Consider the following 12,839-nt stretch of genomic DNA (forward strand, 5'->3'; position numbering starts at 1 on the left):
GTCAAACTAGAACCGCTGTTGATAAATAACAACAACCATTTACAGTCGTTTCCGCTAAATTCTGACTCTAACTCACCTATTTTTGTCTCTAAGGCACCAATTTTTGACAGCGTGTCACGATTTTTGCCTCGAAGGCATACATTTTTGACAGTGCGCATCAATTTTCGCCTCGAAGGCATCAATTTTGACTGTGAGTCAATCGCTTTATTTACAACATTTTAAGTAATATCTGAAACTGTGTGTTTTGAAATGATTGAAATTAGGTTAAGTAGTGAATAATTGTATTGATATAATTTAAAATAAAACAATTGTTTTGCCAATTTTGGAAGTTTTGATGAAGTGAAAAAATTGGCATGTATTTTCAGCTGTAAACAAAAGCTTTAAAATTTCTAAAATTGCATAATTTTTTCTCAAGAAACAATCAATTTACACAGTTTTGTGTATTTTTTATGAGATGTAAGATAACAAATGTTAAAAATCTGCTTAAATATCTTGTAAAATTATCATTCTTTCTAGAGGAGTCAAAACTTGATGACTTACATACAAAAATAGGTGCGTTAGAGTAAAAAATGTATGCCTTAGAGGCAACAATTGATGCGCACTGTCATTGTCAAAAATTGCTGCCTTAGAGCCAAAATTAGGTGGCAACGACTGTATTACGTTTGCTACCATTGGGCGGGATTTCCGTACCTCTTGTTGACGAAACAGACGAACATAAATTGCTGGTTAAAAAAATAAAAGCAATCTCGAGTTGCATTTGCATCTTGAGACTGACCTGTTTTGTTTCAAGGTTGTCAACGATTCATCAAAAACATACAATTTCTTCATTTCAATGCGGATCGGCTTCTTCATCCTTTGCTTGACGTAATATTGTTCTATCCCACTATTCAAATATAAAAGGAGGCCACTGTAGCCGCTTTAGCTCAGTATCATTCCTCGTCAGCAGAGTAAATATACGCAATATAGCAGTATCACAATGTACGTTACTAAAATAGGTGTGCTCGTAATGGTTGCGTTGTTTTCAATAGCCAAAGTGCGTGGTGTCGATCGAAATTTCCGAGATACACAGTTCTCCGGGTTTGCATTTGAGATGATAGTTACGAAGCTAGAGCATTTACAGGACAAGATAAACGAAATAGAATCTGCAATGAAGCAGGATCGAGAAAACATAAGTCAGCTGGAAAAACGATGAACCAGAGTCTCACCAATGTGAAGACTCAGCTGAACCAAATGCACACTGAGCAAACAGTCCACGCCAAGCGAAAAAAGATGAAACAGGAGATCCAACAGCTCGCATCAAAGAAAGATTTAGCTCGGTTTAGAGTTAGTTCAAGTTTGTATCTCCAGAGCATCTCGTCACGGTCATGCAAGGAAGAGCCATCAAAGGAGTCGGACAAATACATCATACAGCCTACCGAGAAGGATGAACCTTTCCTGGGATATTGCGAACAGACTGCCTTCGGAGGAGGTTGGTTGGTGTTCCAGTACCGTTACGATGGATCGGTGGACTTTTACCGCAACTGGACCGAGTATCGGGACGGATTTGGCAGCATGGATGGAGAGCTCTGGCTAGGGTTGGAGCATTTACATCGGTTGACGTCAGCACGAAAGCACGAGCTGTTGGTGGAGCTGAAAGACTTCGAGGGCAACTACATTTACGCACGGTATGATGAGTTCGCAATCGGCAGTGAGGATGACCAATTTCCGTTAGCAAAGCTGGGAGCATACACGGGAACGGCAGGAGACTCATTGTATGACCACAAGGGCGTGAAATTTTCTACCAAGGATCGGGACAATGATAATTCGCCAAATTCAAGTTGTGCTGTCGAATTTAAGGGAGCATGGTGGTACAGGAAATGTTATGATTCAAATCTAAATGGACTTTATAGGAACAGTGTGAGTGGAGAAAATATGGTTTGGTACAAATACAATTCATCTAAGGCAGGTTTGTCATACTCAAGAATGTTGATTCGCGAAACGTAACGGTGGATGAAGTATAATTTCCATCAAATAAATAGAAGTTTTGGAACATTCCGAAGCCAAAGTGTTACAGACAGATGGCTGCAATCAAATCATTTTGTAATTTGTTGCAATAAAAGTTTAGTTGTATTGTTTACGTGTTCTTACAAGCTTAGTCATAAATGTTACAATCATGCGTGGTTGTTCTGCTAATATAAAGATAGATGTTTCTAAGACTGTTTTTTGTCATATGTATACTAAACAATACCTTCAATATGTATCTAATGCTGATATCAATAACTTTTCAACAAAAATTTGTGACACGACCCACACTGCTTGCAGGCCGTGTCTTCGGCTAATCAACCTTCGAACAATCAATAAAAAAAAAATCAACATTCGAAGTTTATCACATCGAAGCAGACGATGTTGACATCGAATGAAAATGAATTGACAACATGGATGTATTCATTAGTAAGCTGTGGAAAATGTTAACATCAAAACCAAAGGCGTTGAGATCAATGGCAAACGTTATTTATTCAATTGGAAAACCCTGTAAGCGTATCAAAGAACCGAGTTCCGTTAGGTTATGGGCTCCTTTGTAAAGGAAGGTGCTGGCATGCCCCAGCTGAACGGAACGAACTACGGAAAATTGCGTTTTTGAGTACGTTTGTTCTTGAATGCTTCGAAGGTTTAGGAGGCATGAAGAAGACATGAAAGAGGCGGCCGGAGAACCATGGAATAAGTTTTTGCGAACGAAACAGCCAAGGAGATGTGGAAGGTTCTTGAAGAAGTCTGGGACAAGCCAGACGATCTTGCACAAACGGTTGGCAACGTTGCGCATGAAGGAAGGGTGTTCTATGCGAAGTTATTTTGCCGAATTCGACGACCTAGTCGCAACAATTGAAAACTGCAGGTGCGAGAATGGAAGAGAACGATTTAGTATTGCAATTTTTTTAACGTTGCCGGATAGCTACGATCCTCTTGTGACAGCCCTTGAAAATATTGACTTCTCATTAGAAATGGTAAAACATCGGTTACTAGGAGAAGAGTCTAAGCGAGTCGACAGGCCGGGAACGCACCAAAAAAATATTAGAACCTACCAAAACTTGATGGGAACCAACCAATAAATCGTGGGAAACCCTGAAAGCGTAAGCAACACGGACAAAGCGTAGGGTAATACAAATATTCTTAAAGTTGGTACATCTGGCGTGTGGAAAGAAATTAGGAGAAAAATGCTTGCAGGACGAAAACGTGCATTATGAATCCTTTTAGTTACCAACCCAAAGCGAGGAGGTCATAAAATTTAAAGTATTTTTAGGATCAATCTAGAGGAATAAACATAGCAGCATATGGAAACATAAAAAAGTCCATTGTATAGACTTCCGGTAGGGGCGGTCCCGTGGTACAGTCGTCAACTCGAACGACTCAATAACATGCCCGTCATGGGTTCAAGCCCAGAATGGACCGTCCTCCCGTAGCAAGGATTTACTATCCGGCTGCGTGGTAATGAATCAAGTCTCGAAAGCCTGTATAGGCCGGTATGTCCGCGTAGGATGTTTACGCCAAATAGAAGGAGAAGAAGCATAGACTGCCGAAATAAGGCACAATATTTGCACACGCATTGGCACCAATACATTTAAACAACGTGTATGGACACGTTTCAACACCATCAAACATGTTAGTATATAAGAACCAAATTTTGTTTAATAAATATCAGATTTAATTCAGAACCTGAACGGAGAACGTCTCAATTTTCTTTGAACGTCTTGGCCTTTCCTAGGATTTGCTTTAGGTCTCAGCCGGGTCACTCTGCCCCATCCGAAAAGTTGTTATGCCACTTTCGTAGCATAGATTATCACGAACCGAGAATATTAGCGGAAAGTTTAATGTACAATTTGTTATAATAACTGCTTTTGGGCAGAAACCCATCTTTTTCTATAAACCCGTTTTCAGTTGGAACTTAGGACACTGAAGGCCTTTCCTTCGCGTGGCCTGCCCCGAGATCCGCCGTCAACACCATGGGGTGAAGGGGTATGGTCCCCCGTGGTTGGACGGTAAAAAAATACTACAAGCAAAATTGAGCGTTTCAGAGATCGTTCTCAGGAGCAACCCAGCATCTCCATCTCTTACTACATTATCATATAAAATGTTAACATTTGAGATTGAAGATGGGCATGCCTTTCTGCCACCTAATCCTTGTTGCTACCAATGTAATCAGCTTTCCAATTTCACTAACCGGGCTTCTATCTCAGCATAGAGCAAAAGCAATCAAAATAATCAAAAGTGTTTGTAAAAAAAAATGGCAAACTACGAGATAGCACACCTTCCTTCGAAAACGCAAATCTCGCTCTCGGTCCAGACCAAGCAAACCCACGTCAACGCATCATTATCTGGTACATATGTGTCGCACTTGCAAAAAAAAAAGAAAACAAATAAAAACCAAAGACTGCAAGTCACCAGGTCTTGCATCTTACGGCTCAGTAGTGGACAAAAAATGAATGAAATGATGGCCAACGGGAAGATTGTAGCCCAGTAATGCCAGTATCTGTCGTGGGAGGGAACGGTGAAGCCTAACAAGGGCACTAATCCTCCCTATCTTCTGTTATCGGCTTCCAGTTCAAACTCTCTCGCTTCTGTTTTATTGAAGCCCATCACCCAAATAGAAGTCGATTGCGCATATCACACATTATGACGATTGTTAATAGTGTCTGGAATGTGTGTGTGCAGGTATATTGGCACCCGTTATCAGTCGTAACGCGTAACGGTAGCGACAGGTCGCCGACAGACGATATATGGCTCAAGTACACCGCCTCATTAGCAAACAGTTCGCTAGTGACTAGTGCTGAAGAAGGAACAAGCATATTTAACCTAATAAAATAAATAAATAATGATTGTGTTCCGTGGGTTGTTGTTGTTGATGCTTGCGGTGGTCTTTGTTCAGGCAGGAGTGATTAAAAATACACCAGAAAATGGTATGTCTTTCGTAAGGAGATGTAGATGAGAGTTGATCCATGTGTATTGATGGTCCTTGTTTTCCCCCCTTCGTTCCGGGCAGCGGCACGACTCCGGAACCTGCGACCGGACGAGCTGGCCGAGGAGCTTAGCGGGCAGTTTGAAGGTGACATTGTGTTGAGCGAAGAACAGGAACGATCGCTCCTAAGCAACAGACGCAACGGGTTGATTGCAACGACCTACCGCTGGCCGGGTAATACCGTGCCGGTGATGATCGTCGAGGAGGACTTTAGTAAGTAGCCCGGGGCTTGTGATATTAAAGTACGGGAATATTCTCTCTACCATGGTTCACCTTTGCTTTTGAAACAGCTCCGGAACAGATCGAACACATTAAGCGCGGTTTGCGTCAGATCGAGTCCGTCACCTGTTTGAAGTTTGTAACGCGCACCGAGGAGCCGGATTACGTGCGTGTGATCGGTACCGGGTCGGGATGCTACTCGTCCGTCGGCCACCGGGGTGGTGCGCAAACGCTTAACCTGCAACCGTACGATGTCGATACCGGGTGCTTCCGGTTGGCCACGATCGTGCACGAGTTTATCCATGCGGTTGGGTTCTACCATCAGCAGAGCGCCAGCGATCGCGACCAGTTCGTCCAGATCGTGTGGGACAACATCGAGGATGGCAAGGAGCACAACTTTAACATCTACGACAGTGACACGGTGACGGACTTTAGCGTGCAGTACGATTATGGCAGCGTGATGCACTACAGCTCGACCGCATTCAGCAAGAACGGGGAGAAAACGATCGTCCCGAAGGATCCGAACGCGACGATCGGCCAGCGGGTCGGTATGAGCGAGCGGGACATCTCCAAACTGAACCACATGTACAAGTGTTTGAATAAAAATTGAGCGTCCAGCGTGGCAGCACTTTTTGTTGGTTTTAGAAGGCTTTTGCTGCACAGTAATTCCAAAAGATTCTGTGTTTATATTCTTAGACGGGAGTCTCTCTGCTACTACCGGTGGATGGTTCCAGAATTCTAAGAGCAAGATGTTTACAAAATTAACTGCAATACATCTTCAAGGTCTTCAGTTCTGTTCAGTTCAGGTTCTTCAGACACAGACATCCTTACCTTGGGATGGATTGAAGTTCTACAGCACTTTTCTTGAAGAAGGCCTCACGTGGTTAAGGCTGTAACATCTATTTACCGTCTGCCATCTACAAAAACAAGTCTCCGTCCATGGTCTATTTTGTCTCCTGGGTCTTGCAAGAAACATGTTGCCCAATTTTGTTTCAGTCATTCCTTCTATCATTTTTCTTAACAGATATTTTTCAGTGATATCATTATTCTTCCTTTTATAAAATCAATAGAAAAACCTGAAATGTTTGCTTCTCTTTGTTTCGTCGGAGTATGTGTTAGTATAGTTTTATTACATTTGTTTTTGCTTTCTTATTTAACCGTAGAACGTGTGTATGTTGTGTGTATATGTATTTGTGCTGTAATGTTGTCCTGCAAACATTACAATCAATGTTGATGTCGTGCGATATAAACTCGTACACACACACACACACCCACACGTACACGTACAAACATCACTCAGTATTTAGGACGAGCTGTCCAAATTCCTTTTTTTCTCTCTATCTGTTTCTCCCATTTTTTTTTCAATACAAAAAAATGCTGTCACCCCTTCAATCTTTGTATTACAGGAGGTGCAGTATTGGGTGCGTTTTTGTTGTTGTCTTAAATGCCTATACCGAGTGCCGAGTGTGGGGAAGAGGAAAAAGAGGAAAGCTGATAATGGTCTCACATCCCGCTCCCCGCTTTAGCCAAAATGCTTTACATGCGTCAAGAGATAAGAAAACCCGAGCGGGTGGTTGTTAACGATGGGAGGGGGCGCTTTGGGTTTTCCCCAGTATGCAAATATACGTAGGTATATGTATATGTAAATGCATGCAACTATTGGACAGAGTGTGTCGCGATTGTGTGTTTATTTTTGCAAAAGGTTTATATTTTTTTTTGCTCTAGATTGTTACTCGTTTCAATCAATCACACACAACGTGGCAGAGCTCTCGTGCTGAGTGTGTGCATTTATTTTTGTAGTTCATGTTTGTCGTTTACCAATTAAGCTTATTTGCATAGATAGTTGCAGTTGGAGGAGCACATTGGAGAGTTGCCACATGTTGTGTTAATACTTAGTGTTGCAATTCAAACGAACAACACTTTTTTTTAATCAATATCTTGAAAGTAGGAACAATAAATTTAATAAAAGTTCACATGGCTTTGATTTTCATTTTAAAATAAACTACGATCAATTAATAGATGTAGAAAGGAACAAAGCAAAGAAGCAGCAGAGCATAAATAAATACACCCAAAAAGCATTTCAATGGAACGATATTCATCCAAGCAAGTGGAGAAACGATCCCCTTTTGTTGCCCGGAGGATGTACAACATCAAAATTGCTAAGTAATTGGAAGTCGGTGTAAACGTTTAGCCTACTTAGTGATTAGTGCCTACAACAACAATCCTCACAGAGAGTTGGTTTGTTTTTTTTTTTTCAATTCCATCGTGTACCACATGCAAAAAGGCAACTCAAAGAAAGGAAATAAAGCATACCTAACACCAAGATGGAGGATAGGAATCCTTTAACCACTTCCACGCCAATTGATATCAGAGTTTATGAATTGTTTCAGAATTTCATTTTCGATTTGGTTTTCACCCTTCCGCTCTCTTTCTATCTTCAATTACGATAAAGGTGTAGCTTTGAAACGCCCACAAAAAATGTCTTCAAAATAAGGCATCCCTCTCTCACTAATACTTTTCGTTCGGAGTATTTTTTTTTTGCTTAAATTTTTACGGATATTTAAACTTTTTTTTCATTTGCGGAGACGAAGGTTTAACAATCCTCTCACCAAAAGCTACCACCTCCTACTCTACTTGTTGCTTACATTTGGTATCAAACTGCCTATTTCAATTGTATTAAAAAGTGTTCCGGCTTCGCTAAACAAGCTGCTAACAACAATGCGATAAAAAGGCAGAGCATCAACAGTGATTGCATATCTTTAGGCGAAAGTGAGTTCAAGTGAATGTAAGTATGCAATCTGTATAGCATTGCCAAACGGTCCTATTATCGGCTTGTTAGCGGCTTGATTGGCGCTTTTTAGCAACACGGTTAACTAATAAAATTTAAAATGACAGTAAATGTTTTGAGAAGTCGTAAATAGGACTACAACGATCTCCAGAAGAATAAGAATATAAAAAGAGCTACTTCTAAACAATAAAACAAGAGGAAGTACCCATTAAGAGAGTATGAATAGTAACGAAACTAAATCAACATGTGGAGTACATGAAGTAAGTAGTCGTGTTTCATTGCTTCTTCCTAAATATATCACATGCACCTTTTTTACACGAATTGTTTTTCCTTCTGTTTCCGTTCTAAGCTGCAAATTTGAACCTATTTGTATTTTTGTTATTTTCAAATTTCATTAACCATTGTGGCTAAAGCTAAAAAGCATATATGTATAGGTAGTCGTGAGTGTGTTTTGTATAGGATAATTAGGAAAAAGTGTTGAAAGTTGGTGTATCCAGTTGGGTCAAGATGATTGTATTATGTTTTTGATTTTGTTGTTGTTGTTGTTGTTGCTGTTTTGACACTACTTTACATAATGCACTTTCTTCAGTAAAAGCATTTTCCCTCGCTCTCTATCTTTATATGTTCAATTCCGACGATGTATTAAAAGGTGCTTTGGTTGGCTTACTTTCTCAATTGATGTATCGTTCCTTACTCGTTTCTGTCTACTATTTCCCCACCAAACCAGCTTGCTAACGATCTCCAAAATAACAAAACAAAAAGGAAGAAAACAATGAAGCGACAAAAAAGATCTCTACTTATCTCTCTCTCTCTCTCTCTTACCCTGTTCATCACAGCATGAAAAAACAAGCAATGATTGCATTTTCGATTTGTTGTTCACAGGGACTTTGTTTCACCATCAATTCTTGGTGTGTTCGTGTGCCGCACAATTTGTCATCGCTTCGTTTTGTTTTCGATTTCACAACAGTTTCGGCAGCATCGCGTCGGTTAGTGCTAGCAGTAACTGATAGCAATAAAAATCGGTTTCATTTTTTGTTTGTTTTTACTTTATGTAATAGTATTAATATAGAATAGAATAATAATATAATATAACTAATAATCATAATAATAATAATAATAATAATAATAAAAGAATGCTAGAGCGTTCAACCGTTCGTGTTTTGTTTTTCGTTTTCTAAACCATAAGCACTAAAGTGTGTGTGTTGTGTATGTATGTGTGTGTGTGTGTGTTTTTGTGTCCATACACAGAACAAGTAGTAAATCAATTACATCGATGTGCTCGGACACACGGCCACTCCACGTATACTTGTTTTACGGATTTTGTTTGTTTTGTCTGTTGTTTTGCTTTTCAAGGCATCCAGCAGCTGAATAACACACGCACACACACACATACAGAGAAGGAACAAAAGAATGAAACAACATGCTGTTGCGTGTCGGCTGGGTAGCCAGAACACACCACCTGTGACGTAAACAACGATCGGAAAGAAGGCGAATGTTTAAGCGCAGGGTCTCGAAAACTGCGAAAGGGCGGCGAAACGATTAAAAAAGGATGAACATGGAAAGCTACTGTACAAATTGGAACATAATGCCATCGTATAAGCATACTCACTGATGTAATTGTAGTCACTTTACAGTTCTTACTATTATCGTTACAAGAAGCTAGCCGGACCACAACCCGATCCGCCACATACGACACCGTGCGGTTAATGCGGAAGCAGAGAGTTGTTTGCGCTCGTTTGCAGAGAATTTCGCATTATGTACACTGACCAAATAATGATACTGTATAAGCGCTACTCACAATTAGTATACTGCGGCGGTTGCAGACTATACAAAACATATTGACCTTCTAAAACTGTTAACATTCTTCTTCAGCTGGTTAAAGCGCGGCTCTGTTCATACGCTTCCTGTCCAGCGACGTATTCTGTACATGTTGTCTATGTGTTCTCGTGCGTAAATACGCGAAAAAGGAGGTGTATCTGTCTCTGTGTGGGTTTACTTTTATTTCACTAATCCTTTTCTTCGGTTCCATCCGTTCATTTCGCTTTTTTTTCCTTAACACAATAGGGGCGATTGCTTTCACCATGCTTTCATTCACGAATCTCGACGTGTTTTTGTCGTGTGTGTGTGTTTGTGAGTAGGGTGTGCTTCGATTGCGTCTACATTTGTGTTAAAAATGGGGAACATATTTTCAACACTGTGTCTATAAAAACAAAAAAAAACAATACAAATTCGATCGCGATTGTGCTCTTTCTATCTCTCCTCTCCTCTCTCTCTCTCTGTCTGCTTTAAGCACTACTAGCACAAGTGGTCACGCTCGAACTAGACACGGCTACTGCTCTTGACGGCCGTTTATATTGCTTCAGTCCGTAGGCACTGTTGGTGCACTCCCGTTGTCTACCGTCGTCCCGGAAGGTTCCTCCGATGATGGAGACGTTGGTTGTAGTTGCTGCTGCTGCGATGGTGGTGGCTGAGTTGCTGCCACTTCCGGGCCTATCGCAGAAAAAGATGATGACGTCGTCTGCTCATCGCCCGGTGCGTTTTGCTGCTGATCTTGGTTGGTTTCCTGTGGATTTGGAGAGAGAGACAAAACAAAGTTTGAATGAATATTGAATAGTATATGATTTCTAGACGGTCCTAGACGGTCCAGTATAGAAGGAGTACATTAGTTTTGATAACCTGGTTAACTATTTAACATTAATTTGCTTTTCAATACATTGAAAATCTCCAATAAAGGGCTGCCATAAAGGGTAACAAACGGGCGCTCTATGTACGACAGATTGTGATGTGCGCCAAACATAAATTTTATTGAAAATAGAGCAGCAACAAGTAGTAAAAGTCAGCCTAGATTGATCCTGGTCGTAAATATGTCCGATCGTGCCAATCCCGATATTTTTTTTTAATTTGGCCTAATTTGACACGACCCGCTGTCCCATGTCCTGCATACCGGGGGTCACTTAATTGATAATACAGCTGCCCAGGATTTTTGTTATACGTCTACACGCAATGTCGGTCACATTCAAAGTTCTAACAACAAACCTGTCTATTTTGAGTCAATTGAATTACCATAGTTTATGTTAATTGATTTAAAGTTTCATTCTGTTCAAAATAGATATTCACAAGTGTACATATGGCCATTTGTACGTAAAAAAATCAAATAGAAATTAGATATTGAATTAAAAAATGCTTCAAATGCTAGAACAACAGTGCACAATGTATATGCGATCTTCTTCGCCAGTTGAACATGTCCATAATTTTTTCGTACATAGAAAGGTAACCACGACTGTGTGCACGTCTTAGGAGAATTTATGAAAGACTTTTCAGCTTAAACATACTGTATGATTATTTGAATGTAGCCTAACAAGACCAGTGAGTGAGTGGCATTCGTTACTCATGAAAACTAAATGATGGTTTCAAATCAATTATTGGGTACTTTTACGATACTAGCCCGCTTGAGCCCAAATTTGACACTTGGCGACTGAAATCATGTCAACACTCCATACAAAATCACGCGCAAAACTAGGCTCTGCATTTCAGCCTGAAAAATGTGTAAAGAAATGCCAATTCGTCGCGGGCGCGATCAGCCTAACTCATGACTGATTGAATTTGTTTGCTGAATGATAAACATTGTGTCAAAAAAGGGTAAAATCGACTTATTTTAAATTAATAAAAGCATCATAACTCATTTCAAACAGAAAATAAGAATCACAAAATTTTTAAATGCACCTTTTTATACACAATTGCGGAATATCCGCCATATTGAACAACCGTAACTATCACATGGGGGCGGTTCCGTGGTGCAGTCGTCAACTCGAACGACTGAATAACATGCCCGTCATGGGTTCAAGCCCAGAATGGACCGTCCCCCCGTAACAAGGATTGAATATCCGGCTGTGTGGTAATGTATTAAAACTCGAAAGTCTGCATAGGCCGGCATATCCGCGTAGGACGTTTACGCTAAATAGGAAGAACTGTCACATGGATACAACCCCCCGGATGATGTTTATTGTTCCACTGACAGGCTGAAATTTCAGCTTGATATTTAAAAGAAAAATAAAAGACCCGATTGTAGTAAGCTATGCCTACACATCAGATTTTGCCTCAGCAAAATGTGTATGCTTTGATGCCATTTTAGAAACATATACGATACTCACAAATCTTATCTATCGAATAGCTTCAAAGTTTAAGATCGTATTTGACAATTTGCTTAGACATTTTTAACAAAAAAGCAAAACACAAACAACTAACTAACAACAAATGCGCAAAAGTTGAGTGTACCATCAATAGGCATGTCGCCAGCGGGAGTGACAAAATGCTGACAATTTTTTCAAAACATTATTTTTTTGTCAATATTTCGTAACCTAAAAATAAAGTTGACAAAAGCTGACAAAAAATGGCAAAAATGTACGTTCTTGAATTGAAGTTTTTAATTGATTTTTGATGCGGTCACGAGAAAAGCCCTTTTTTGCAGTTGATAAGCTGTTTTGACAAAGCTGACATTTTATTTTCAACATTTTGTCACTTCCGTGACGCCGCCCCTAATTTGGTAGGCCACAGAACATCAGAATACTTTGCTACGGTGTGTACACTACAATCTTTTCTCGTCCTGCTCGTTGCGTTAGGAGGTTATTTACTATTTTACAAATTAAATAAAACATCTGCATAGTCATGTAGCGCATCCGACCGTACTGCCCCGCAAGCAATCGGAATCGTTTGGTGGATGCTTAAACTGGGCACAGTAAATGGTACGCGTGGCACTGGAACGTGCGAATCATTCCTCTTAAGAATCATCACTCTAGCCCTCGGCCTGTTGCGCTGTGCAAATAGACCTGTCATCTCGTGTCA

At 40.3% G+C, this 12,839-nt stretch overlaps 3 protein-coding genes across 10 annotated transcripts in view; 2 read left to right on the forward strand and 1 right to left on the reverse strand.

The window, feature by feature from the left end:
• The first annotated feature begins 784 nt into the window (after positions 1–784).
• LOC120901795 (fibrinogen C domain-containing protein 1-like) lies at positions 785–2,116 on the forward strand. The gene has a single exon (XM_040310051.1). The coding sequence runs from the start codon at positions 1,189–1,191 to the stop codon at positions 1,981–1,983; it is 795 nt and encodes a 264-aa protein (XP_040165985.1). The 5' UTR covers positions 785–1,188; the 3' UTR covers positions 1,984–2,116.
• Positions 2,117–4,726: 2,610 nt separating this feature from the next.
• Positions 4,727–5,842, forward strand: LOC120901381 (seminal metalloprotease 1-like). The gene is made up of 3 exons (XM_040309285.1): positions 4,727–4,931; positions 5,015–5,203; positions 5,281–5,842. The coding sequence occupies exons 1-3, from the start codon at positions 4,847–4,849 to the stop codon at positions 5,817–5,819; spliced, it is 813 nt and encodes a 270-aa protein (XP_040165219.1). The 5' UTR covers positions 4,727–4,846; the 3' UTR covers positions 5,820–5,842.
• Positions 5,843–6,298: 456 nt separating this feature from the next.
• LOC120900703 overlaps positions 6,299–12,839 on the reverse strand; it is an 82,018-nt gene continuing 75,477 nt past the window's right edge. For all 8 annotated transcript variants that reach the window (XM_040308068.1, XM_040308066.1, XM_040308065.1 and 5 more), the window contains one exon: positions 6,299–10,560. In XM_040308068.1, the coding sequence (XP_040164002.1) occupies positions 10,357–10,560 (204 nt within the window). In that variant the 3' untranslated portion in view covers positions 6,299–10,356. The remainder of the gene's footprint in view (positions 10,561–12,839) is intronic.

This window comes from Anopheles arabiensis, chromosome 3, assembly GCF_016920715.1.
Source record: "Anopheles arabiensis isolate DONGOLA chromosome 3, AaraD3, whole genome shotgun sequence".
In the NCBI taxonomy this organism is placed as follows: domain Eukaryota; kingdom Metazoa; phylum Arthropoda; class Insecta; order Diptera; family Culicidae; genus Anopheles; species Anopheles arabiensis.

Excerpts from the sequence above, each read along its gene's own strand:
- LOC120901795 (XM_040310051.1), top strand. The coding sequence starts at position 1,189 with ATGAACCAGAGTCTCACCAATGTGAAGACTCAGCTGAACCAAATGCAC.
- LOC120901381 (XM_040309285.1), top strand. The coding sequence starts at position 4,847 with ATGATTGTGTTCCGTGGGTTGTTGTTGTTGATGCTTGCGGTGGTCTTT. Across the intron at positions 4,932-5,014 it reads TAAAAATACACCAGAAAATG|CGGCACGACTCCGGAACCTG; the intron begins GTATGTCTTTCG and ends CGTTCCGGGCAG. Across the intron at positions 5,204-5,280 it reads GATCGTCGAGGAGGACTTTA|CTCCGGAACAGATCGAACAC; the intron begins GTAAGTAGCCCG and ends CTTTTGAAACAG.